This window comes from Trichomycterus rosablanca, chromosome 1 (genome assembly GCF_030014385.1).
Source record: "Trichomycterus rosablanca isolate fTriRos1 chromosome 1, fTriRos1.hap1, whole genome shotgun sequence".
NCBI lineage: Eukaryota > Metazoa > Chordata > Actinopteri > Siluriformes > Trichomycteridae > Trichomycterus > Trichomycterus rosablanca.
Window position 1 is genome coordinate 63,977,829 of NC_085988.1, and position 27,654 is coordinate 64,005,482.

General features: G+C 40.4%; 1 protein-coding gene across 3 annotated transcripts; it reads right to left on the reverse strand.

The window, feature by feature from the left end:
- Positions 1-637: 637 nt before the first annotated feature.
- On the reverse strand, positions 638-27,361 carry tmem243b (transmembrane protein 243, mitochondrial b). 3 transcript variants are annotated; one of them, XM_062994883.1, is made up of 6 exons: positions 27,275-27,361; positions 26,720-26,827; positions 5,796-5,994; positions 3,385-3,435; positions 2,876-2,980; positions 638-1,303 (listed from the first exon to the last, which is right to left on the reverse strand). In XM_062994883.1, the coding sequence occupies exons 3-6, from the start codon at positions 5,871-5,873 to the stop codon at positions 1,157-1,159; spliced, it is 381 nt and encodes a 126-aa protein (XP_062850953.1). In that variant the 5' UTR covers positions 5,874-5,994; positions 26,720-26,827; positions 27,275-27,361; the 3' UTR covers positions 638-1,156. The 3 variants fall into 3 exon arrangements, with proteins under 3 accessions (XP_062850953.1, XP_062850960.1, XP_062850967.1); XM_062994890.1 differs by lacking the exon at positions 27,275-27,361 and adding an exon at positions 27,010-27,039; XM_062994897.1 differs by lacking the exon at positions 27,275-27,361 and adding an exon at positions 26,930-26,953.
- Between the last annotated feature and the right edge of the window lie 293 nt (positions 27,362-27,654).

Consider the following 27,654-nt stretch of genomic DNA (forward strand, 5'->3'; position numbering starts at 1 on the left):
ACGCCCGTGCAGAATGCACGGACGAGAAGAGGAGGGCTGTACACGTGTAAAGAAGGCGTGGGGCAGCGGCGTGCTCTCCTTGGATGCAGGTCTGGTGTGCCTGTTAGCAGCGGAAGACAGATTGGAAGCGCGAAAAATTGGGAGAAAAATTGGGGAGAAAATTCGGAGTAAAAAAAAAAAAAAAAAAATTAATTTCTCTTTCAGAAGAGGGTTATATCACATTGTGACATCATGCCTGCCAAAACTGTGCTGTTTGAACATATGTGATACTTTTACCCCTTTTTGCAATGTCCAATTCCCCTGGCACATGATCTCCCTGCTGACTGAGAAGGGGCATGTACTAGCACACACCTCTTCTGACAGCTGTGTTTATGTACTAGTTTGACGCTCATGTTAGCGCCTCAACCAGACAGTAAAAGTCGCTTGTTCAGCAGCAGGGGGATGAATCCCTAACCCTATCTGGCGTTCCCTCCCTCAGACACTGCCGACTGTGTCTGTTGAGAGACTCATGTTTTCAAAGGAAAGAATATCTGTGCTGTAATGAATTACTAAATTTAAAGCACCTTTTTTGCAGTTTACTTTGAAACCTTGACAGTGACTATACCTGAGAAAACATCCAAATGAACATAAGCATAGAAACCTGGGAATAAGGGTTTATTTCTTACATAAAACAATCCTTCACCTTTAATATATTAAATGACATAGTGTGCAGTAATTTCTAAAATTGGAGTGAAAACCCAGGCAGTCAGTGACACTCTACCACTTTCTGTTTTGGTAAGTGCTATGACATCAAGATTGCATCAGAAATGTACTTCGATAGAACATACAGAAATATAAAATGCATAATGCAGCATAACTATGGCTTAATCGTGAGCTAACTCTCACAGTTACATTGGCATATATAGCAATACAAGCTAGTGTGGTACACTCACAGTGCGTACGTTTGCATGTGTGATACTGTTGGTCCACTTAAAAGGCCTCGATAGGCAGACTGGCCTGACCTCAAAGAAGGCTACTAGAAGAAATATTTTGCCCATTTTAAATCCAGTTTTCAGGTCAGAACTGTCCGTTGAAAACACTGGATATGTGTGTGGAGGTTGCGAACGACCTGCATGGGTCAAAATTCTCCTCCACTGGGGAAAGGTATTTCATTTTCTTATGATAAGGCATCACCCTTTATGTTACGTCCCACATCGTGGAAGTACAAGTTGGCACAAATACATAGAAGGACGACTGAACAGAGCTTGTAATAAATCAGTTTGCGAAACTTGGGCTCCAGATCTCCCTGTCGATACCAGAAAATCTAAAGAAAGAGAGAAGATCTTTAGTATTGTTTACCTGGTCAGTCTTCTAGGACAGTGGTCCCCAACCACCATGCCACAGACCAGTACCGGTCTATGGGTAATTTATGACCAGGCTGCACAGAAAGAATAAATAATTAGAAATCGCTACAAGAGCAATTAAATTTCCAAAACTCTTCGGGTGTTATTGTCTCCAATCACCACTAGGTGGGAGAAAAAAGCTCAGGACTCACACTGATTTTCCATTCTATAGTTCTTCTATTTTAAATCCTCCCGCCCCCACAGGTCACTGAAATTATATCTTATATATGAAACCAGTCCATAGTGCAAAAAAGGTTGGGGACCGCTGCTCTAGTAATTTGTGCTTTCAAACTGAACCAAGTTCGACTAATAATCTCAATATTTGTAGTGCATAAAATGTACTCTTAATATGTTCATATAGGCCATGTTATAGTCAATGTAAAGTAAAAATGAGTCAAAACAAATATCAAACTACCTAGCCTAATATTTGAATGTACAGTGGAACCTCGATTTAATGGACCTCTATTTAATGGATTTCGGATTTAACATGCAAAATCTGGAAAACTGCATGTCTGCTTCGATTGTTTCCCGCACCAAGATCAGTAGTTTAGTAAATGTCTGCTAGCCAGCACACATCTCTTTGTTTACATGAGTGACAGGCTTTTTTTGCCAGGAAGCTTGCTTTGTTCTCGCCTTTTTCTCAGTGTTTTATGCTTAATTTTTGCAAGTTCTGGTGCTTAGTTATCGCTTCAAAAGACAAGGAAAGTGGTAAGTGAATGAGATGCATCTAGGTATTGCTGAAAAGTTATGTATGAAATATGACATTTCTCCCCAGTAGTACAGTACACCAATTTTAATATTTATTTACATGTGTTACAGTTCATATTTATATATCGTTTACATTGTTCAATTTACTGTTTATTACATGTGCATGTTTAGCACTTTTGTGGATCTTAGCACTGCGTTTTTGTATATTTTCGCACCCCTGCAACAAACCTTGGACAATCACATTTTACGGACTAGTGCGTTTAATCAGGTTCCACTGTTTTTAAAAATGTTTTGAACATGTTCCCCTTTTTCTTTCAATCTAGTTGTAATCAATTACTCCATTGTATATCCTCCGCTGCTGCGGACCACTTCCCTGGCCGAAAAAGGGCGAAGCTAACATGCCCCCTCTGACACACATGCATTTGCCAACTGCTTCTTTTTCGTGAGATCACACAGGAATCAATATCGCGTTTGGAGAGTTATGCACTGCTCTCCATTATTCCTCATCTCTGTGCAGGAGCCATCAACCAGCCACTAGAGGCCGTAATTGCTGCAGCAATAAGGAATCCTTTCTGCCCTCACACCCGGCAGATGTTAGCCAATCATGTCTGTGTGTATGCACCGGGCTGGCTGAGCAAAGCTTAAAATATCAGCACTGGTGGGCTCCATGTTTTACCGCTGTGCCACCCGAGCATATTTGTTTGTATTAAAATATATTGTGGCAGAACTACCAGTAAATTTTCTTTACTGCAGCTATGCCCTTAAATGTTGTGCTTTTAACTTACCAGAACTATGACTGAGCCACACATAAGCAGGATACAGACCGCGAAGAAAATGTTTAGTGGCTTGGGTGGCAAGGAGGGGAAGACAAAGGAGCTAATAATAGTCACCTGTGTAAAAGAAACCCCATGAGAAAGCATTAGCACTCAATGTCCTAATGTTATATTAGTCTAAAACAGTGCTTAAAGTGGGGGAAAAGTGCCAGTACTCCCCTTAATCACATGCTGGTGTGAGTATCAGCAAACAAATATTACATTACTTAGCATTACTTAGACTAGCATTGACATTACTTGTCTTGTACTAGACTTGTTGAGAAGAAATGCCCCCGAGTTTATATACAGTCATTTATAATCAACCAGAACCCAATATGGAGAGGGCAGAAAAGAGTACTGGCAGCTTGTGAGAAGAAGAAAGTCACTGTACATTAAAGAGTAAAATGTAAAAGTGCTAGTACTGCATACCTGTGAATACTGTCCCACTTTGAGCACTGGTCTAATAACTTAACAGCACTTACTATGACTAGCAAAACAGCAAGTCCACCAACAACTAAATTGATTATCCGATCCTGGAAACAAAAACACAGAAAGTGTAAAATTGAAGCAAACAATGCACACAATCAATAACAAATCTAAATATAGAAGCGAATTACAACAACTGAGGTAAATGCATGATGTTAGGTGGTCAACAGCTACAGTGTGAAACGTGTGACTGTCTGAACAAGACCACTTAAGACACTACAGTTCTGGTGACGTCCGATAATTAGTTTTTACGTTTAAGGGGGCACTAACTCTTTTACCATTAATAAATTAATAATCCTATTATACTCTTGTCTTTTTGTGTTCTTGTCTTGTATTGCATTTTATATGAGGGTCTGAAACCATTTAACCTGACAAAAATGCACAAACTGAAAAAGTCATCAGGGGGCAAATACCTTTTTCATGGCACTAACTTCTGTATGTGTGTGTGTTTGTGTACATGAAGGACACATTTCGTTATTAATATTAATAATATTTCGTTATGACTCGAAGATCATCTACAATTTACAAGTAGATGCTTTTAGGACGTACAAATTAACAACCCACAAATGAACAACTCTGCTGTGATATAACATACAGCATGATTAAGGTTGAATTCCATAGCAGTTTTTTCAGTGGTCTTTTTATCCATGTACTGTAATATAAATGGCCAATGTACAGTGGGGTCAAAAAGTATTTAGTCAGCCACTGATTGTGCAAGTTCTCCTACTTAGAAAGATGAGAGAGGTCTGTAATTTTCATCATAGGTACACTTCAACTATGAGAGACAAAATGAGAAAAAAAAATCCAGGAAATCACATTGTAGGATTTTTAAAGAATTTATTTGTAAATTATGGTGGAAAATAAGTATTTGGTCAATAACAAACAAGCAAGATTTCTGGCTCTCACAGACCTGTAACTTCTTCTTTAAGAAGCTCTTCTGTCCTCCACTCGTTACCTGTATTAATGGCACCTGTTTGACCTCGTTATCTGTATAAAAGACACCTGTCCACAGCCTCAAACAGTCAGACTCCAAACTCAACCATGGACAAGACCAAAGAGCTGTCGAAGGACACCAGGAAGAAAATTGTAGACCTGCACCAGGCTGGGAAGAGTAAATCTACAATAGGCAAGCAGGTTGGTGTGAATAAATCAACTGTGGGAGTAATTGTAAGAAAATGGACGACATACAAGACCATTGATAATCTCCCTTGGGGTCAAGATCTCATCCCGTGGGGTCAAAATGATCATGAGAACGGTGAGCAAAAATCCCAGAACTACACGGAGGGACCTGATGAATGACCTGCAGAGAGCTGGGACCAAAGTAACAAAGGCTACCATCAGTAACACACTACGCCGAGAGGGACTCAAATCCTGCAGTGCCAGGCGTGTCCCCCTGCTTAAGCCAGTACATGTCCAGGCCCGTCTGAAGTTTGCCAGAAAGCACATGGATGATCCAGAAGAGGATTGGGAGAATATCATGTGGTCAGATGAAACCAAAATGGAACTTTTTGGTAAAAACTCAACTCGTCGTGTTTGGAGGAAGAAGAAGAACCCAAGAACACCATACCTACTGTGAAGCATGGGGGTGGAAACATCATGCTTTGGGGCTGTTTTTCTGCAAAGGGGACAGGACGACTGATCCGTGTTAAGGGAAGAATGAACGGGGCCATGTATCGTGAGATTTTAAGCCAAAACCTCCTTCCATCAGTGAGAGCATTGAAGATGGAACGTGGCTGGGTCTTCCAGCATGACAATGATCCCAAACACACCGCTCGGGCAACGAAGGAGTGGCTCCGTAAAAAGCATTTCAAGGTCCTGGAGTGGCCTAGCCAGTCTCCAGACCTCAACCCCATAGAAAATTTGTGGAGTCCGTGTTGCCCAGTGACAGCCCCAAAACATCACTGCTCTAGAGGAGATCTGCATGGAGGAATGGGCCAAAATACCAGCTACAGTGTGTGCAAACCTGGTGAAGACTTACAGAAAATGTTTGACCTCTGTCATTGCCAACAAAGGTTATGTTACAAAGTATTGAGTTGAACTTTTGTTATTGACCAAATACTTATTTTCCACCATAATTTACAAATAAATTCTTTAAAAATCCTACAATGTGATTTCCTGGATTTTTTTTTCTCATTTTGTCTCTCATAGTTGAAGTGTACCTATGATGAAAATTACAGACCTCTCTCATCTTTCTAAGTAGGAGAACTTGCACAATCAGTGGCTGACTAAATACTTTTTGACCCCACTGTATGTGGCTTTTTTTTTTTTTTTTATTAAAGAAAACTTAGACTTAGACCTGGGTAAAAATGCAAAACATGGTGTAATAGTGTCTCTCTGTTTCCCTGTGCATTTATATGCTCTTGTATGTAGGGATTATAGTGACACTACTGAAGATTCTTGCACCTACCCTTGCTGACGTATCCCCAAACAGAGGTCTGTTGTCCAGGCCACTTGTGCCATAAGTACGTGTTGTAAAGTCGTCCATTGCCAGATCAGTTTATTCGGTACTCCTACTTTCTAGCAACAGTTCCCCCATCAGAATCGATGCATGTGCCTCATGCTCCCTTCTGTCTTCTGCAGAAGCTGTCAGGGTCAATACAAGCTCCCTAAAAAACAAGTCAGCTATATTATGAAATCTTCAAAATGCCACATGATTTTTTTAATGTGTTGCAACTCACATGTTTGCGATTTCAATAAATAATTACCAAACATAGATATGTCAAGCTCATGATTAAATGTGTCAGAGATATGGGTGTAACGATGCACCACAAGCACCACAAGACTTGTGCCATGATTCAAATCGGTTATTCATTGAAGATGAATCGATATTCACTTTAAACAGCAGAGGGCACTGGCGCTGTTCACCTTGCCTGGTTAACGGCACTTCACAAAGTTGCCAGGTAGGGGATTTTCCAGCCAAATTTATATATGTGAGGATACTTTATTTATTTGTATTATTCATTTATTCATATAATGTGGGATTTGTTTTAAAATTTCAGTTTTTTGTTTTTTTTTACACAATAAGCATTATTTGGCATAGTTTGTACCTACCTCAGAAATAAAAGGGCATTCACTATTTAGATAAATAAAAAATAAGCACAAATACAGTATTTTGTTTTATTATTATTTTTTTTTTAATCAACACGTAATCATAGTAAATCACCTAGTTTTCCTAAAGGAAATCATATTAAACAATCATTACTGTGAAATGAAATGTGATTAATTATGCAGCCCTACCAAGCAGAGAATGGCTTAAGCACACCCATATCACAAAAATTACATACAAGTATAATTCAAATATTTTTATTAATTCTTCTAGAATTTATTAACCACATAAACCAAATTACAATTTAATACATGTTTACTTTTTTAAATGCACTGCATTAATTAAACCTTTTTACATTTATTTTAATATTACTGCTCATTTTTATTGTCAATTTAATATTTAGTGTCATTTTATAAAATTTCTTTATAACACATATATGACTGGCAAATTTGTAAGCACATTTAATTCAAATGAATAAATTATAACAGCAATACTAGTTGGTATAAAACAGGATTTATACATATACAGTGAGGCCAAAAAGTATTTAGTCAGCCACTGATTGTGCAAGTTCTCCTACTTACAAAGATGAGAGAGGTCTGTAATTTTCATCATAGGTACACTTCAACTATGAGAGACAAAATGAGAAAAAAAATCCAGGAAATCACATTGTAGGATTTTTAAAGAATTTATTTGTAAATTATGGTGGAAAATAAGTATTTGGTCAATAACAAAAGTTCAACTCAATACTTTGTAACATAACCTTTGTTGGCAATGACAGAGGTCAAACGTTTCCTGTAAGTCTTCACCAGGTTTGCACACACTGTAGCTGGTATTTTGGCCCATTCCTCCATGCAGATCTCCTCTAGAGCAGTGATGTTTTGGGGCTGTCGCTGGGCAACACGGACTACACAAATTTTCTATGGGGTTGAGGTCTGGAGACTGGCTAGGCCACTCCAGGACCTTGAAATGCTTTTTACGGAGCCACTCCTTCGTTGCCCGAGCGGTGTGTTTGGGATCATTGTCATGCTGGAAGACCCAGCCACGTTCCATCTTTAATGCTCTCACTGATGGAAGGAGGTTTTGGCTCACGATCTCACGATACATGGCCCCGTTCATTCTTCCCTTAACACGGATCAGTCGTCCTGTCCCCTTTGCAGAAAAACAGCCCCAAAGCATGATGTTTCCACCCCCATGCTTCACAGTAGGTATGGTGTTTACTCAGCATTCTTCTTCCTCCAAACACGACGAGTTGAGTTTTTACCAAAAAGTTCCATTTTGGTTTCATCTGACCACATGATATTCTCCCAATCCTCTTCTGGATCATCCATATGCTCTCTGGCAAACTTCAGACAGGCCTGGACATGTACTGGCTTAAGCAGGGGGACACGCCTGGCACTGCAGGATTTGAGTCCCTCTCGGCGTAGTGTGTTACTGATGGTAGCCTTGTTACTTTGGCCCCAGCTCTCTGCAGGTCATTCATCAGGTCCCTCCGTGTAGTTCTGGGATTTTTGCTCACCGTTCTCATGATCATTTTGACCCCATGGGATCGAGGGAGATTATCAATGGTCTTGTATGTCTTTCATTTTCTTACAATTACTCCCACAGTTGATTTATTCACACCAACCTGCTTGCCTATTGTAGATTCACTCTTCCCAGCCTGGTGCAGGTCTACAATTTTCTTCCTGGTGTCCTTCGACAGCTCTTTGGTCTTGGCCATGGTTGACTGTTTGAGGCTGTGGACAGGTGTCTTTTATACAGATAACGATGTCAAACCGGTGCCATTAATACAGGTAACGAGTGGAGGACAGAAGAGCTTCTTAAAGAAGTAGTTACAGGTCTGTGAGAGCCAGAAATCTTGCTTGTTTGTTATTGACCAAATACTTATTTTCCACCATAATTTACAAATAAATTCTTTAAAAATCCTACAATGTGATTTCCTGGATTTTTTTTTCTCATTTTGTCTCTCATAGTTGAAGTGTACCTATGATGAAAATTACAGACCTCTCTCAAGTAGGAGAACTTGCACAATCAGTGGCTGACTAAATACTTTTTGGCCCCACTGTATGTATATATATATATATATATATATATACAGTGTATCACAAAAGTGAGTACACCCCTCACATTTCTGCAGATATTTAAGTATATCTTTTCATGGGACAACACTGACAAAATGACACTTTGACGCAATGAAAAGTAGTCTGTGTGCAGCTTATATAACAGTGTAAATTTATTCTTCCCTCAAAATAACTCAATATACAGCCATTAATGTCTAAACCACCGGCAACAAAAGTGAGTACACCCCTTAGTGAAAGTTCCTGAAGTGTCAATATTTTGTGTGGCCACCATTATTTCCCAGAACTGCCTTAACTCTCCTGGGCATGGAGTTTACCAGAGCTTCACAGGTTGCCACTGGAATGCTTTTCCACTCCTCCATGACGACATCACGGAGCTGGCGGATATTCGAGACTTTGCGCTCCTCCACCTTCCGCTTGAGGATGCCCCAAAGATGTTCTATTGGGTTTAGGTCTGGAGACATGCTTGGCCAGTCCATCACCTTTACCCTCAGCCTCTTCAATAAAGCAGTGGTCGTCTTAGAGGTGTGTTTGGGGTCATTATCATGCTGAAACACTGCCCTGCGACCCAGTTTCCGGAGGGAGGGGATCATGCTCTGCTTCAGTATTTCACAGTACATATTGGAGTTCATGTGTCCCTCAATGAAATGTAACTCCCCAACACCTGCTGCACTCATGCAGCCCCAGACCATGGCATTCCCACCACCATGCTTGACTGTAGGCATGACACACTTATCTTTGTACTCCTCACCTGATTGCCGCCACACATGCTTGAGACCATCTGAACCAAACAAATTAATCTTGGTCTCATCAGACCATAGGACATGGTTCCAGTAATCCATGTCCTTTGTTGACATGTCTTCAGCAAACTGTTTGCGGGCTTTCTTGTGTAGACTTCAGAAGAGGCTTCCTTCTGGGGTGACAGCCATGCAGACCAATTTGATGTAGTGTGCGGCGTATGGTCTGAGCACTGACAGGCTGACCCCCCACCTTTTCAATCTCTGCAGCAATGCTGACAGCACTCCTGCGCCTATCTTTCAAAGACAGCAGTTGGATGTGACGCTGAGCACGTGCACTCAGCTTCTTTGGACGACCAACGCGAGGTCTGTTCTGAGTGGACCCTGCTCTTTTAAAACGCTGGATGATCTTGGCCACTGTGCTGCAGCTCAGTTTCAGGGTGTTGGCAATCATCTTGTAGCCTTGGCCATCTTCATGTAGCGCAACAATTCGTCTTTTAAGATCCTCAGAGAGTTCTTTGCCATGAGGTGCCATGTTGGAACTTTCAGTGACCAGTATGAGAGAGTGTGAGAGCTGTACTACTAAATTGAACACACCTGCTCCCTATGCACACCTGAGACCTAGTAACACTAACAAATCACATGACATTTTGGAGGGAAAATGACAAGCAGTGCTCAATTTGGACATTTAGGGGTGTAGTCTCTTAGGGGTGTACTCACTTTTGTTGCCGGTGGTTTAGACATTAATGGCTGTATATTGAGTTGTTTTGAGGGAAGAATAAATTTACACTGTTATATAAGCTGCACACAGACTACTTTTCATTGTGTCAAAGTGTCATTTTGTCAGTGTTGTCCCATGAAAAGATATACTTAAATATCTGCAGAAATGTGAGGGGTGTACTCACTTTTGTGATACACTGTATATATATATATATATATATATATATACACAGTATATTTATATATATATATTTTTTCCTTTTTTCCTCCAATTTTTATCCCCCAGTCTAGTTGTGTCCAATTACCCTGATTGCGTCCTCTATACTGATTTGACACTTCACCGCTGACTGAGGACGCCTCTCAACTGACTTGCGCCCTCTCCGCTACGCCTACGCACAGTCAGTACAGACTGCAACTCGAGTCGAGTTCATACACTTGACGGGCACTGTGCAGGCGCCATCAGTCAGCCAGCAGGGGCCGCAGTCGCACCAGTTATGAGGACCTATAATCCGACTTTCCTACCCTCTAACCCTGAACAACAGCCATTGTTCATACAGTCGCCCAGCCTAGTCGGAAAGGCAGAGCTGAGATTCGATACGTTGTATTCGAAACCCCAACTCTGGTGAGCTAGCGTACTTTACTGCTGCGCCACCTTAGTGGCCAAAACAGTATTTTTAATAATATTTATTAACCCTATGTAAATGATTAGTAGCTCTATGGCCATTAATACAGAGAGTTGTGTGACATATTTACGTATCAAATGTAAAAATCACAGAAATTGAGATTTTTTCTCATTTCTCCTAGAAAAAAAAAAAGGCATTTGATGAAAATGAAATGAAAAATGTTCTTTGGTTCTGTCCAATTCATCACAAACCAGGATACTGCAGTGCAAATGCAGTGTAAGCCTTGTTGGAGTAGGATTCCGTTCTGCTACTTTGTGCACATTGCTGACTCTGGATTCAAAAAAGATAGATGAGGTCGCTTTAATGAACCACCCTTTTGCCTTAACCCTTTGATGCACAAGCTAAGCAAACCCCTTCTAGTGCACAACATGGCACAAAAATGACCCATATTCATCCATTCAAGAATATTTTATATGCACATTTGTCAGTTATTCATGTATTTGCTGTCTTAGCTAATAAAAGCTATCTATACTAGAATATGTAAACAGCTAGCAAGCAAATAGTATTGGACATGTTCAAGATTCAAGAGCCTAATCTTTGGTTGTCTTTCATTTTTGACCCATGTTGTGCATTAGAAGGGTAGTGATACAAAAATGATTTTTATTAAAAAAAGCAAAATATATAAAACTGAAATAAGGATTTGTGATGATCAAAAGCAAGTTAATTGAAAAATTCATGGAAGCTTGAATGACGAAATTGATTTATTGCAAAGATATAGAAAATAAAAACTCAGTTGGGTCACTTTTGACCCAGGTTGTGCATCAAAGGGTTAAAGCAATATTAAAAAACCCTATAATGAACTGAAAATTTTTATTCATCTGTCCAGTCAGTAGTCTGGTGCTCCATGGCCGAGGCGAGCAATGGCTTTCTTACTGCCACTCAGACTGTCAAAGCTGCAGTTTGAAGTCTTTGCTTCACAGATGAAACTGAGACTTGCTTTTTATTTGTCCATTACACAGACTTTTAACTTTTAATCTTCTGATGCTGTTGTGGGTTTGGACCTACAAGACATCTACCCATCAGATTCCATGGATGTAGCACAGCTTGTTTTCAGCACAGTTAATTGCAAAGACTTTCCCTATACAAAATCTCTCAGCTGTTCTGTTTCTATGTACTATACCAGGGCCTAGATATAAGTTTTAAATGAAATGAAATGATTATTCACTTGGAATAAAATGATTCTTCACTCATCCATGGATTTGTTCAGTTCAAAAACAGAACTGATCAGTAATTAACCATCAGTATTACAACACATTTACTATTACCAAGCATTTAAAGCAACAAACCTTAACAGACATACCAAACCCAATGAAACATGCAGTTGAAAGAATCAGTGCAACACTGAAAATACTGTGAATACTCCCTTTACTGAAAATGAGAATTATTGAATACAATAATACAATTAAGATATTGAATCACAAGAGTTTCTCACCACAGCCTGGCCGGCGGCTGGCTTCTGTGGAGTGGATCAAAAACCACAAATGCAGCAATGAAAGTGTGTGATAGGTCATGTGAGCAGCTGATCTGACTCAACAGATAATTCCTTGTACAGAAGTAAAAGTTCTAAATATTATAGGAATTTAAAGGGGAACAGGAATAGTAACTTTTGGGAGACTTTGTGGCATTGCAAGCAACCCTTAAATTTTGTAATTCTATTTGTGCTCAATAAACCCCTCTACTCTCATTGATCAACAAATGGTTGGAAGTAGGGAATCCATAAACAATTAAGTAGTGCATACGTTTGTTTGTTTTTTCAGTTCAAAGCGTCTCCTTTGCATTGCCCTAATTTAGACATATCCAATGTTCCTGTACATCTGGCAAACACTGCTGCTTTTTGCACTGCTTGCATTTACATTTCTGGCATTTAGCAGCCGCTTTTATCCAAAGCGACTTACAGCTGTGACAGAACACAATCTAAGCAATTAAGGATTAAGGGCCTTGCTCAAGGGCCCCACAGTGGCAACCTGGCAGTGGTGGGGCTTAAACCGGCAACCTTCTGATTACTGGTCCAGTACCTTAACCACTAGGGTACAGCTGCCCTGTAGACACAGACACGTCAGACTGGTCATGTAACATGTGTTAGGTTTTTCGGAACATAAAAACGTACATTTAATATGGGAAGTATTACATCCAGACCACATGGTCTATTGTTCAACATGTCGCCGGCTAGGCTCTCTCCCTGACTCCTACAGAAAGGGGGGGGAGGCAGAGCCCGGGGCTTGTTAGCACACTTCATTGGCTCCACCAGCAGTAAAGGAGGAGGAGCCTAGCTGAGTTTAAAAACTGGCGGGGAGAAAGGTTCGGCCTCTTTCTTACGTGGTGTGTCTAGACTGCAGGAGTAAGGAGCGCCGGCCGGCTTAGCTCTGATATATATCCACAGATTATTTTTACACTTAATAAAGTGTTTTAAAGAGTACTTTCTGGACTTCTCGACTGCTTTCTTCAGGACCTTTTTGAACCAAAAGATTCATCCTAACAAATGGTAGCCAGAGGATGGTTCAAGAGGTCTGAGGATAGCATCGAATCGATTCAGCTGACTGAGGTAAGACCAGGAATTCTGAAAAAATCTTTTGTACTCAGTACAAGGGCGCGCCTACTTAAGGTAAACAGACGTTCTCTGTATATATATTAGATGCATTTATTATTTAGTGTACTGAGTGTGAAAGTGAATCTCAGAATCCGTAAGTGTCTGATTAAATTACTAAAGTATCATTAGATAGTTTAAAACTGTGAATATATGTTGGAGCTAAAAATGTGTGTTTCCTGATATCTGAATTTGAACCAAACCGGTTAAAATAAATGTTAAGGGCGCCATTGTGTATGGGACACAATTGAAGGGAAAGGACGCTTGTCTGTTTTGGTAACGAAGCGAACCTAATTCGAGTGTAATAAATTCTAACGAATTCGTCTGTTTCGGTAACGGAATTCGGGTAATTTGATTATTAATCTCAAAGGAGTCTGGCTGTTACGGAAACGAGACTCGGCTAGTTCGTCTGTTTCGGTAACGGAATTAGCCTAATTCGGTCGTTCTAAATTCTAACTAGCCTGTCTGTTTCGGGAACGGGGCTGGAATAATTTGATTACTTTAAATTCTAAATTCGGTTCGAAAACAGTACATCAGGAGTTTTGTTTGTCAGTAAGTCTCTGTGTATGTTTGTCTGTGAAACCGTGTGCTGGATGTGCAACGTGGTTTCTTTTGTTGTCGGCGCCATTTTGTTTCTTGAGAACGCAGCGTGTTTTCTGTCTGTACGCCATTTTGTCTTGGGAATGCAACGTGGTCTCCCGTCTATCCGCCATTTTGTTTCTTGAGAACGCAGCGTGGCTTTCTGTCTGTACGCCATTTTGTCTTGGGAATGCAACGTGGTCTCCCGTCTATCCGCCATTTTGTTTCTTGAGAACGCAGCGTGGCTTTCTGTCTGTCCGCCATTTTGGCTCTGTCTGTCCGCCATTTTGGCTCTGGGTTGCGCAGCGTGGTTTCTTTTGTTCGGCGGCCATTTTGTTTCTTGAGAACGCAGCGTGGTTTTCTGTCTGTCCACCATTTTGGCTCTGGGAGAGCTGAGCGTGGTTTTCTGTCTGTCCACCATTTTGGCTCTGGGAGAGCTGAGCGTGGTTTTCTGTGTATCCGCCATTTTTGGCTCTATGTGAGCAGCTTGCCGTATCTTGTCCATCGGCTATCTTTGTCTTTGTACGCCTGGATTGGGTAAGTGCTGCAGTTAATTTTATAATCAACTTTATTTTTATAATCTTAAGATAACTGAGTTAAGATGAAGTATTTATGGTACCTTATTAAGTGTGTTTTAAGGTAGATAGCGTTCTTGAACTTTAAGGTTCTTAAACCAGGAAAGGGGGTACTTAGAGTGGAATCCATCCATGTGTGACATAGGACATTTTCACACATAATTAAGGAAAATCTCCTTAATCAGAGTTGTTATAGTGAATAAGATTAAAATTATGTGAGTAACACAGCGCTTGTTAGTCGTGATAGGAGATTTGCTGGGTGTATTGGTGCATGTATTATTGAGAGATTGCTATATTGTTTCTTTGTTTAATGTATGGGGTAGTGCTGGACAGTGATTTAATGTCGATGTATGTCGCGATGGAAAATGTTTCAATAACGGTGATATGATTTTTGGGCAAATTCGATCGGTGCGCATGCGTCGGTGAATGATGACGTACGCCGCATACACGAATCCAGTGCTTAGTGTTACCGCTCTGATCACACTGGTAACAGTAACAAAGTAGTTTTTAAAGCACATTTCACAGACTGTAATTTTGCTTTTGCTTAAGTATGTCTTGTATTAGTTTGAATAGCATCTGTTACCGAGCAAAACAATAAAAAAAAATAAAATAAAATAAAATAAAAAATAAAAAACGCTAAAGAAATCGCGGCTGTGAAACTGCTGCAGCGAATTTTGCGACAGTGAGTCGAGTCTTTTGTCTCGGTTCCTTTTGAAGAGCCGCGTGTTTACATGGCGACTGCCGGAAGAGTCGGTTCCTTTGTTTCGGTTAGAAGAGCCGATTCATGGATTCGAATCATTTTGCGACACATCGCTGGTGGTTGTACAGTTTGAAAAAAGTTTTATGTCATTTGAAATGACACATTGCACATCCCTAACTGTTTTGATTGTTGCATCAACATGTTTCTTCTATTGCATTTGAGTTAAGGACAACGTTTCTTCTATTACATTTGAATTAAAAACTACTGTTGAGGTTTGTATCCACTCCCGTTTACATTACACAGAGGAGACCCCCTGCTGTTTACTCGGTGAGTACATTTTAAATGAGTTACTTTCTACTTTTTGCTTGAGTGGATTTTCAAAGTAGTAACTTTACTCGTAATTGAGTAAAGATTCATTAAGGTAATAGTACTTTTACTTGAATACAATTTTTTGTACTCTTTCCACCTCTGATTAAGACATGTGTTGATATATTAGATTATATATTGTCAAAGCTTATGTTTATTTGAGAGTGAGGTCGTGTTTTTCACTGTGTACAAATGCTGAATACAAGTAAAAGGTAAAAGCTAATATGTTACTGTTTCTAAAATATTGTGTAGTTGTAAAGAGTGAGATTTCATAGCCCTATAAATCTTATGAGGTGTGATCATTTGTTTGCCTCTTGAATTAAATTGGAAATAATGCCTGAAGGTACCACTATTTCTGTACAAGACAGGGACTCTGATCCCTTCTGGATTTGTGCAGAATTTTCTTTCTGTCTTTGTCTGCTACAGAAATATCCGTGGTTATACTAAGTGATCTTGCCAAATTATGTTCTATAACTGAAAGGAAAACATCTCACGTATCAAGTTAATGATTGTATAAATACTACAGTGTACTTCTAAAATTGAACATTATTATCAAATGCTGTAATATACTTAATCCTACCACTTTTTACTAATTGCAGGAGATGGTGAACATCATGACTGTATTACTCTATCTATTTTTTCTGGGCCTGATAGGAATCCTGAATTGGAAATGTTTGTGAAAGGATTTGCATCCAGAGATGCTGCAACAGACAGGAAACAAGTGGGCTTAGTTAAAATTTTAGCAAATGATACTTTGTGTCATTGTCCCTCCTATTCAATTTAAGTGGAACTATTTAAGTAAAGTTTTGTTCCAATTTTACAGGACAATGCCAGAGGTGACACTGCCGACAAAGCTGTTGCACACCTTCCACTGCTCAATAACAACATTATTTGTTTACAGGTCCAGCTAACACCAGACTTTGATTGAACTAACTTTAAAATTCTGTGCTTTCCAACAGGATAAACACATTTAGAAGGTTTATTTAATATTTTATTTTCAAGATTTGATTGTAAAATTTGAAAAAGGGGGGAGTATTATGGCAGGAATAAGAATTTATGTTTAATATGCCGCTTTGTGTATGAAATCCTGTGATACATTGTGCTGGGGCAGCTGGACTGGCAGACCTACGGATATGCATGCAGATTCAGGTACGTATATGCATGCAGATTCAGGGACGCCTGGTGAAGGTAATCTTCAGCCTTACCTCCTGTTTAGAGAAAAGCGAGTTGTAGCAATCTGTAGTATCTCTCAGCGCTGCTGCTTGCACGGACTCAGATGAGATGGACTCAGGTGAGATTAACCTTTTGCGACCCTGCGGTCACATATGAGGACATTACATTTTGGTTTTGTTATGCCTTATTCTTGACCTGACCCCATTAGTGGACACTTTTGTCTGCCAGCTAGTGGTAGCAAAAGTACTAGAACACTAATAAAGTTTGTTTGCTTCTTTATTGAGATTTTGACGTTATGTTTTGCACTTTGGTTGCATTTATGACAGGAGCGGTGGTTGCTCATTGCACGGGATTCAGGTTGTATCGGGCACAGACATGGACGGTTCGGTGTCTCTGGTTCGCCTCGCTGGCGTGTCTGGACTGTGGGAGGAAACCGGAGCACCCGGGGAAAACCCACACAACAACATGCGGGCTCCGCGGAGGGGGGACCTTCTTGCTGTGACAGTGTGCGTCGGTACTACCCACTGAGCCACCGTGTCACCCAACTAATAAGGTTAAAAACATAAGGAATAGGAAAAATGCATTGAAAAAAATCAAAGCTCGGGTCTCAGGAGATTAAATATAATTGCTTACACAGACTCCGGTAAGATTCAATTTAATTGGTAATATTTTTTGGAAATTGTTAATTGGCAATTGGTAATATTTGATGCTTGTGTTGTATCCGATGAATCTTTTCTAGCTAATTGATCAGGTCAACTCACTCATTTTATATTATATAGTTTATTGAAGAAGTTAGATTGGTTCAATGTGGTGCAGTAAACCTTGTGGCAATACTATGCATGATCATAGATGAGTGGCAGACGAGTGCAATTTAAAGATTGAGGGAATAGTGAGAAGAAAATAACTTGTTAGGAGAGAAGTACATGAAGGGGGGTGACTGGAGACCCAGGTCATAGGTTTCACAGACACACAGCAACCCAGCGGGGGGTTGAGGCCATAAACTGCAGGCCCTGCATGAGTAAAGAGAAGTCTGATATTTAATCTACTGTGTACTGGCTGAGGATGGTGGACACTTATGCAGTACCAAAGATGATGTAAAAATTATGAATACCAGATCTTGCAGATGTGTGTCATGGCTGTTGTTGCATTCTGATGTTTGAGTAAAGCAGTGTTCAAGAGGCATATGGGGTGCTGAGGTACAGAATGCCAAAGTAATGACATCATCAGACAAGAGGAAGGGAAAGCTGATGTGAGACTGGATGGAGACGTTATGCAGTGAAATCTCAAGACCGTGTGGGACAGTAGTGTGTTTTAATAGACATCCACCTGAAGATCTGGGTTCCATAATAAAAAGTGAGGGGTTCGGTAACATCTTATAGAGGTTTTGGATGTATTTTACAGTAAGGTATTAGAATAACAATAATTCGTGTAGAAAAAGTTTTGGTTACAAGAGTAAATTAGAAAGAGCTACAAGTGCTTGTGTTTTAGTGAGAGTAGGGATGCAGGTACCATAGTGATGTGGGGTTAATGACATTTGTAGGGAGATGTAACAATAATACAATAGAGATAGTATAGGTTGGTAGTACTTTGCAGTGAGTTAACTAAATGGAACTATTTAAGTAGAGTTTAATGTGATTCAAGAAAGCCAAACTGGATCAAAGCGCTGGTGATGATGAGCATGAGGGATTGGCTGACTAGGAGCAGGAGATGATCATGTGAGAGTCTGTTGGATTGTGGGAAATGTAGTCTGTATTGTTAGAAGCAGGAGGTGTGTTAGTACCAGTGACCAAAAGTTGGGGTAAAAAATCTGAATGAATAAATAATATAAGTCAGGGGTTTGTAGGACTGATGGAAGTTGATATAGCAGAGCGGTTGTTATTTTAAGTATGGCAGAGTAAATAATAAATAGTGGATTGGTGATTTGTATTGGGAAAAATGTGATTTAGAAAATTTGAAGGCTCTCTAGCATGCGACGATGATGAAGTAGAATAAGTGTAGAAAATGTTAGATGTAATGTGTATGCACCTTCTGCTCTGATCAGTTTGAACTATTTGAAGTTAAATTTTATATAGCAGGAAGGGTTAATGCAGTATGAGAGACAAGTAATGAAGTATATGTTTGTTTCCATAGGACCATTGTCGGTCGCTGTGATGTAATTGTTTGTTTCCAGGGGATCACTGTCGATTGCCCTGAAGTATATGTTTGTTTCCATAGGGCCATTGTCGGTCGCGGTGAAGTAATTGTTTGTTTCCAGGGGATCACTGTCGATTGCCCTGAAGTATATGTTTGTTTCCATAGGGCCATTGTCGGTCGCGGTGAAGTAATTGTTTGTTTCCAGGGGATCACTGTCGATTGCCCTGAAGTATATGTTTGTTTCCATAGGGCCATTGTCGGTCGCGGTGAAGTGATTGTTTGTTTCCAGGGGATCACTGTCGATTGCCCTGAAGTATATGTTTGTTTCCAGGGGATCACTGTCGATTGCCCTGAAGTATATGTTTGTTTCCATAGGGCCATTGTCAGTCGCGGTGAAGTAATTGTTTGTTTCCATAGGGCCATTGTCGGTCGCGGTGAAGTAATTGTTTGTTTCCAGGGGATCACTGTCGATTGCCTTGAAGTGATTGTTTGTTTCCATAGGACCATTGTCGGTCGCGGTGAAGTAATTGTTTGTTTCCAGTAGACACTGTTGTTGTACTGAGGTTTACGTTCTTTTGTCTGAGTTGTGTTTGGACAACCGAGTGAGTTGTGCCAGTGAATGTTAAAAGAATACTCGTATTCTTCGACTAGGCAGGAATTTTCTGTTCTAGGGTGTGTCTCGTTAAAACCTATCAGTTTATCTTTTTCTTAATACGTGTTACAGATTTTGCTCGAAAGGTTGTTTAAAGCGGTCTAAAATGTCTAATTTAACACATAGAGAATTTATCCATGTCTCACCCACTAACTCAGGAACCAACCAACATCAAAGCTTATAAAGACAATTACACCTGTTTCAGGAGCAACAAACCAGAACCGATAAACAGGGGACATTTTTCAGAAGGGATGTGTGTATGAATGGGTGTCTGTCGCTAAAACACTGAATGAACTGCCAAAGGCAGCTCACTTGCGGCCCTGACGCTAACCTTCCTTACTCGCCGGCGCCACATTGGTGTCAGAAGTGGGATCGTGGTGTTTGGGTGGCTCTGATGGTTTGGTGAGCCAATATGCCCGGTCTGTCGGAGTGCGCTAGCCCAGGTGGCTGTAGGGGCAGGGTGCCCGGTCCAGCAGTGGGTGGAAGAGCGACTCGGCAGTGTAATGGGGTGCGGTCCAGACATGGAGCCACCCAGTGGACGCTGGTGAGTGGGTCACCGGGACGGTTGACCATTAGGGAGGGGACAGTGTAGCGTCGCCACTGGGTCTGGCACGGGCTTTACCCAGAAAGCCTTGCGGCAGTGGTGTCTAAGCTCACCGTGGCCGTGTATCCCGATGTTGGGAGTGGGGTGGCTGCGGTGAGGGCTGGGTAAGTAGCTTATATGTTTGTCTGTTGTAGGATTGTATGTGTGTATGAATGGGTTAAGTGGCTAGAAGGGATGTTTGGGCCATGGAAGGAAGTTATTACGAGTTTAGTGATGTCAGTATGAGAGTGTGGGATTGACAATTTTAGTGGTATGTTGAGAATTCTCTTGTAGATAATTAGAAATAATTACTGATAAATGTTAAGGTGTGGTTCCTCTTTCACTGACAAAGGTATGGTGGGCATGCCTTGACTCCTGGTGAGTCCAAAGGATCCGGTGTGGTTAGAGTCCATGTCAGTTTGGTTAGAGTCCAAACTCAAAGCCTGGTACCAGGTCAGTTGGTCCGAGTCCAACTGTGAAAGCCTGAACGGGTTCAGGTCGGTTGGTTAAAGTCCAACCGTTTGTGTGGTAAGTTATTTTCTGGTCCGTGTCGAGCAGTCGGCCCTGAAAACCAATATAGCAATTGCTTTGTGGAATAATCAGTGGAATTGATTAAGTTTCCTATTGCATGGTTAGCAATTGGTTAGTAAAGTCAGTGAGGCTAGAACTGGTCAGGGAAACTACTTACCGGGGTCTTGGTGAGGTCAGTATGTGTAGGATTGATAATTTTAGTGATATGTTGTTGTTGTGGTATCCCGTGCATCAGGGTATTAATAGAAAAATTTGTGATAGAAGTAGTGTGTAGAGGAAGCAGAGGGGGGCAGGATCCACCAGTTATCCAGATGGTGTTGGCTGATTTGTCGAGATATCAGGTAGATGATGATGAGGAGGATACCCTTGAAGGTGGGCCGGAAGACCCACTTCGAGCGGCATAAGTGCTACTAACTCTGCTCAATTAAAGGTAAAACCGACCAGACAAGACGAGGAGAGAGGACCAGCACTACTGATCACACACCGTGATGAAGGAAGGAGACTTGGAAGGACTGGCAGAGGCAGACACTGAGGGGACTGGAAGACCCACTCCAAGGGACAGAAGTGGCACTAACTGGACCTGCCTACAGGGAACAAACCACAGCAGAAAAGCCCGACAAAACCGACTATGTGGAAGAAGAGTCCAGCGGAATCAACGGAGCGGAACAAGACGAGGGGGGAGAATTTAGTTAGACTAGGAGACAAAAACATAAACATATAGTTCGCAGACACATAGACCATCTTTGAAAACACTAGTTAAGTGCAACACACATAGTTTAGCTACAAAACGCAAGGGGTTAGTTCAGGATTGTTTACAATGTATATATGTTTGGTACTCTGCTATTTTTAGGAAATGTTTGTGCTGCTGTGGAAACAGGTAAGGCCGACAGGGGAGAATCCATAAGACATTAGGAGTCATGCAGAGACACAGGAGCTATGGGCCCCTTCTGAATATCTGCAGCTCCGTCTGGTGGAGGACAACCTGAACGGACTTCCTGTGGAAGCTACGCACCCATTGTGTTTATTTTATTTTTCTTCTCTTTTTGATTTCCTATTTTTTAAATTACTTTATTTTGATTTCCTGTTTTTATTATTTTTTGTTTGTTTGTTTGTTTGTTTCAGGGTTAGGAGCTGTTGCGATAGGTACGGTTCCTTTAGTTTAATTGGTAGCCTTTTTATTTTTAGAAACGTTTTATTGTATAAAATTCAGCCCAGTGGCCATGTAGTCAGAAGGGGTTAAATTGGGGGGTTGCTGACGGCTATCCTTATCTCCTGGGATCTAGAAACACCTAACCTATAGTTAAAAGTTATTGTGAAAGCATTAAGATGCTTTCAAGGGGGGAATGTTAGGTTTTTCGGAACATAAAAACGTACATTTAATATGGGAAGTATTACATCCAGACCACATGGTCTATTGTTCAACATGTCGCCGGCTAGGCTCTCTCCCTGACTCCTACAGAAAGGGGGGGGAGGCAAATTAGGATGAATCTTTTGGTTCAAAAAGGTCCTGAAGAAAGCAGTCGAGAAGTCCAGAAAGTACTCTTTAAAACACTTTATTAAGTGTAAAAATAATCTGTGGATATATATCAGAGCTAAGCCGGCCGGCGCTCCTTACTCCTGCAGTCTAGACACACCACGTAAGAAAGAGGCCGAACCTTTCTCCCCGCCAGTTTTTAAACTCAGCTAGGCTCCTCCTCCTTTACTGCTGGTGGAGCCAATGAAGTGTGCTAACAAGCCCCGGGCTCTGCCTCCCCCCCCTTTCTGTAGGAGTCAGGGAGAGAGCCTAGCCGGCGACATGTTGAACAATAGACCATGTGGTCTGGATGTAATACTTCCCATATTAAATGTACGTTTTTATGTTCCGAAAAACCTAACACATGTACACAGGATCATGCTATGCACTCTGTATGCCCATGCTGACACCTCAGCCAGGCAGTAGAAGTTGCTGTTGCAGTGGAAAAGAGGTCATTCACATCTGGCCTTTCCTTCCTAAGAGAGTTTCTTTTAATCGCCCACCAGGCCAATGGCACTTAATCTTGGGTCTGTTGTTGTGCCAGCTTCCACCTATTTGTGAGGTGTTACAAATATTTTATAGTGTGAAGTGTTGTATATTGCAAGAATCTTTTGAAAGAATGTCTTATTTTACCTACAAAGCTATTAATAGGGGGTAAATGTGGAGAACCCCAAGCCAATAACTGTTTCACAGACACTCTATGAGCAGTCATCTTGTGAAACAGCGCAAAGACCCCGGAAACCGAAGAATGTCCAGTGTCCATCTGTTGGACTTTGTTGCTGTGTTGTATATTGCAAGAATCTTTTGAAAGAATGTCTTATTTTACCTACAAAGCTATTAATAGGGGGTAAATGTGGAGAACCCCAAGCCAATAACTGTTTCACAGACACTCTATGAGCAGTCATCTTGTGAAACAGCGCAAAGACCCCGGAAACCGAAGAATGTCCAGTGTCCATCTGTTGGACTTTGTTGCTGGCCCAACCCTTCTCTTTTCGATAAATTCCATGCATAAATTAGCATTAATCGTGCATCAAATTGCACGATTGCACCATGCTTCCTCTCCACCAATGCCAAACCCTGCTCTGATTGAGGAGATCGAAGCTAACCCACGCCCCCTCCAACACATGGGCAACATGCCGTATGAATTTTATCACCCACACTTTGACGAGTGCAGTGCAGCTCAGCACTGCGTATGGAGAGACACACCCTGAGAGCACTCTTTTCTCATCTCTGTGCAGGCGCCATCAATCAGCCAGCAGAGGTCGTAATTGCATTAGCCATGAGAGAGAGAGACCCCATCCAGCTTAATCCCACCCATATCTGAACAACAGGCCAATCGTTGTTCATGTGGCCGCTCAGCCTAGCCAAACACTGATCTCTTAACCGGTTACTCATTAACATCTCAGGTATTTGAAATGACTTTGTATTAAGAGTAAAGTACTCAACCTGTCAATAAAACAATAAATACCACTGCAAAAGGCATCTTTTGTTGTTTGTTCTCTATGACTCTCCTGCCCATTTGGCCATGTGATAAAGGTAGGTTAATACAGAGGAATCTTTTTTATGGGTAGTGAAAGAAACAGTGCAATAGGGTAATAATTAATTTATAATTAACACTGTTTTCTATTCAATAAAGCATAGTCTTGCATAGTGTTATATTTTGATGGGAGGCTATAAGTAAATAGGCAAAAATTTGGATCCCAACTAAAAACATTTCTGTCCACTGTCTGTTCATCAGTATGACATTTGTTTTTAGATATAAAGCATATCAAAAGACAATCATTAATTTTACGAGGGAGAAATGGAACACTTTTATCACTTTTAAATGTCTGTTTGTTGGGTGCTTGGGTGACACAGCAGGTCTTCCCATGTCTGCCATCATACCTCTGCAACTGATGCAAAGATTAGTGACACAACTGGCTTTTAATATACTAAAATAATGCCACATTACCCCACTGCTGTAGCCATACCTGTCAAGTCTCCCGTTTTGGCCGGGAAACTACCGTATTTTACCCCTCTTTCCCGCCGTCCTCCCGTATTAGTATTTTCCCGTAAATTTCCCGTATTATATTATAATTAGTGATGGGTCGGTCGCGAACGATCCGGCTCTAAGAGTCGGCTCTTTAAAGTGAACGACGGGATACGGCTCCTGATCGGGAGCCGATTCGGGGTTTTTTTCCGGCTTTTTTTCTGTTAAAGCCGCACATGATTGGTCAAGATGCGTAGCGGTGTGCACACGAACAGGAGAGAGAGAGAGAGAGAGAGAGAGAGAGAGAGAGAGAGAGAGAGAGAGAGAGAGAAAACTTGATGAAGTTTGACATTGCGCTTTACATACGCAGACATTACACGCTGGAAAGTAGAGGTGGGCGATACCGAGAATTTTGGTATCGATCCGATACCAAGTAAATGCAGGGCCAGTATCACCGATATCGATACCGATACCGATACTTTTTAATATTTAAGCTTCATAGATCCAAAGGATCCAAAAGATAGAATTTCGCCAAACATTGTACGTGACAACAAAATACTTTATTATCACAATCAACATTTTTGTTTAGAAACAATGAAACAGTAACAAAACAAAGTTTGCCTTAACATTAGGAAAATAAATCTTTTTTGAGGTAGAAAAGGAGAACCCACAATACAAAAATAAAATAAAAATTCTCCCCTCACTAGACATCTTTTCTAGTTCTTTCTTTCTTTGTTTCTTTTTTCAAATAGAATTGTTCTTAGGAAAAACAATAAAAAATAAGGAATTTTCTTCCTTTCAGTGCAATTCTGTTTTTTCTTAAATAAACAGTGTAAAAAATTATCACTCAACACAACTTAAAACAAAATCTCCTGAGGTAGAGGGCTGACAAACCACAATACAACAAAATTAACACACCACAACAAATACTGTAAACAGTTTCAAACTTATTCTGTTTTTTCTGAGGAGAGCGCTGAGTGGGCGGGCCAGGCTGAGCCTGTGTGACACAGCGCAGCGCTGCTCTTACAGACAGAGAGTAGACTTTGATTAATCCGCGTGCGCAGCAGTCAGTGCGTGCGGGAGAGAAAAAAAGCTTGAGTATCGATCTTTTTACACGAGTATTGCTCAATATCAATACCAGCGTTGGTATCGATATTATCGATATTTGGATCGATCCGGCCCCACCTCTACTGGAAAGGTGAGGAACATGAGTGAGAGGAAACAGTAAAGTTTGGACACGAGGAGCCCCTTTTACAGACCCACTGAACTGGTGTATTCAGTCTACCCACATCTTATACATGTGATGGCACATAGACTGTGTAATGTAGCAACATCTGTCCCCTCAAAGAGAATCTTTTCAAAAAAACAGGGCAGATGAAAACAGAAGGAGAAACAGGATCTTCGCTAAAGACTTACAAATACCTGGATGCTGCTTTTTTTTTTTTTTTTTTTTTTGCACATTTTCATTTATACTTTGTTGAGTGATGCTTTGTTGATGTGTTATTTTACTCTAGATGCAAATGTACAAATAATATACACAATCAGACCTTTTTGTTTAATTGAGATGGGTCTTTGTTTTTGTATTTTATAATTTATTGTTGTAGCACTCTTCCATGTTGAGTATATAAATAAAACAATTTAAATAATAAACATTTGATACAATGTTTTTACATTAGTAATTAATTTTACATGTAATTTGGTAATAAATAAATTTAAGGAACAAAAAAATCTAAGGAGCCACTTGGGAGCCGAAAGAGCCGGCTCTTTTCAGTGAGCCGAGCCAAAAGAACCGGCTCTCTAAAAAGAGCCGGAATTCCCATCACTAATTATAATTTTAAAAAACATTCCTGTGCCTCTCCAAACTGAAATGTCACTAACCTCGTGAGAACTGCCACCCAGGCTGCTGCAAGTGGCAGTTCTCACGAGGTCAGTGCGGACAGCGGGAACAAACCTGGAACAGGGAGAGATGGATGGATGCAAGGAGAGAGAGGGCATTCCTGCCAAAAAAGTAAAGACTGCATGTAAATATCTAGAGAAATGGGACATCGAATTTACCTTTCTAAAGAGGAGCAGGATGGGGCAGAGTTATGCATTCTGTAAGGTTTGTAACTGTGTTTTCATTTAGGCTGTATTATAAGAATTACATATGTAGGAATGTCCACAGCATTTCAGTGTCAACAAAGGTAGGCCTATCAGATTCTGATCATCTAATTGCAGTTTGTAAGTGGTTCACAGGTGGTTATTTTAGATTTCTTGTAAACCTGTCTTAAAATACTGAACCTCGGTTGGGCTGGTGGGACGGCTCGAAGCGCGCGGCGGAAAATTTCCCTTATTTTTAAATCCAAAACTTGACAGGTATGGCTGTAGCCCGCAATTAATTTACAACAATAATGCTTGCTTACTAAGCCAAAAACAGGTTGTTCCTGGTGGAATGAACTTTCTCTTTCTGTTTGAACAGCTGAGTCTCTTGCTGCCTTTAAACAATGAGGAAAGACCCATCTCTTCACCAAGTACTTAAAAGTAAACTAACATGTACTTACCATATATTGTTTTAAAAAAAAACAATAACAAAAACAAAAAAATAACTAAATAAATAAAACTAAATAAAACTTAGGAAGGAGTAAGGAAATGTTTATTAAGGAAGTACGTCTGTAAATCTGCTACATGTTGTAATTGTAAATGTAACAAGAGGATGTTAAATAGTAGATTTACCTTAAGATGTGCAGCAGAGCATTTTGTTGTTGATATTTATTTATGGTGCTCCAAAAAGGCCCACGTGATAATCATTCTGAAGCCAAAGCCTCAAACAGCATACACTACCTGTCGAAAAGAACAATAACTTTTTACTCAATTTAGAAATGTACTTAAATAAAGAAGAACTCTGTTATAAAAGAACTGGGTTATAAAAGCTATAACACTGACAAGACTAATGTGTTTTACAACTTGTCAGTTACATTCCTTCAGTCGTAATATTGTCACAAGAGAATCTAAACACTGCTGACCGTAGTTATTTCCATACCCGTTCTCCAACAGGTTCCGCCTCCTAACCACTCTTACTGGTCTGTAATTAATAATTGTACGCACGGTTGGATGAGCTACCAACCAATCCTATCTAATGAGGCGTGGCTTATCAGAAAACGGGTAGGAAAAATAATGCAGCTGAAACCATAGCTACATAAATAAAAATCTAGTCGCAAATCATAAACTAAACCTTTAAAACACAACCAAAACAATTATATTATTAAACTATGATATGCACGTACTCACCCAATATATCAAAATTTTATGCAAATTAGGTTTTATGTGTTATTTTAAGATTACAATTTTAAAGCCTTATGATCCTTATGACTTGATAGATCACAGCATATCGCGGACGTGCAATACAAGGATGTGACGCAATCTTAAAGCCGCATGCTGAGATTTTACAGTCAATGTACTATTACATCATAACAAAGAAAACTCGTGTAGACAGATGGAACATCACATACACAATGTGCTTGTTAATGTCACATTTAAAATAAATATAGAGTTAGTCATCTATTACTGCTCCTCTTTGCTGGAGAGGCTTTCCACTGAAATATAACAGCATTAATTCACTTGTATTCAGCTACAACATCATTACTAAGACCAGATACCTGTGTAAATTA

Bases quoted from the DNA above. Each gene is read 5' to 3' on its own strand.
- tmem243b (XM_062994883.1), bottom strand. From the start codon at position 5,873: ATGGACGACTTTACAACACGTACTTATGGCACAAGTGGCCTGGACAAC. The intron at 3,436-5,795 runs GTAGGTGCAAGA...TTTTGTTTCCAG, and splicing joins TTGGGGATACGTCAGCAAGG to GATCGGATAATCAATTTAGT. The intron at 2,981-3,384 runs GTAAGTGCTGTT...TCTTTTACACAG, and splicing joins TTGCTGTTTTGCTAGTCATA to GTGACTATTATTAGCTCCTT.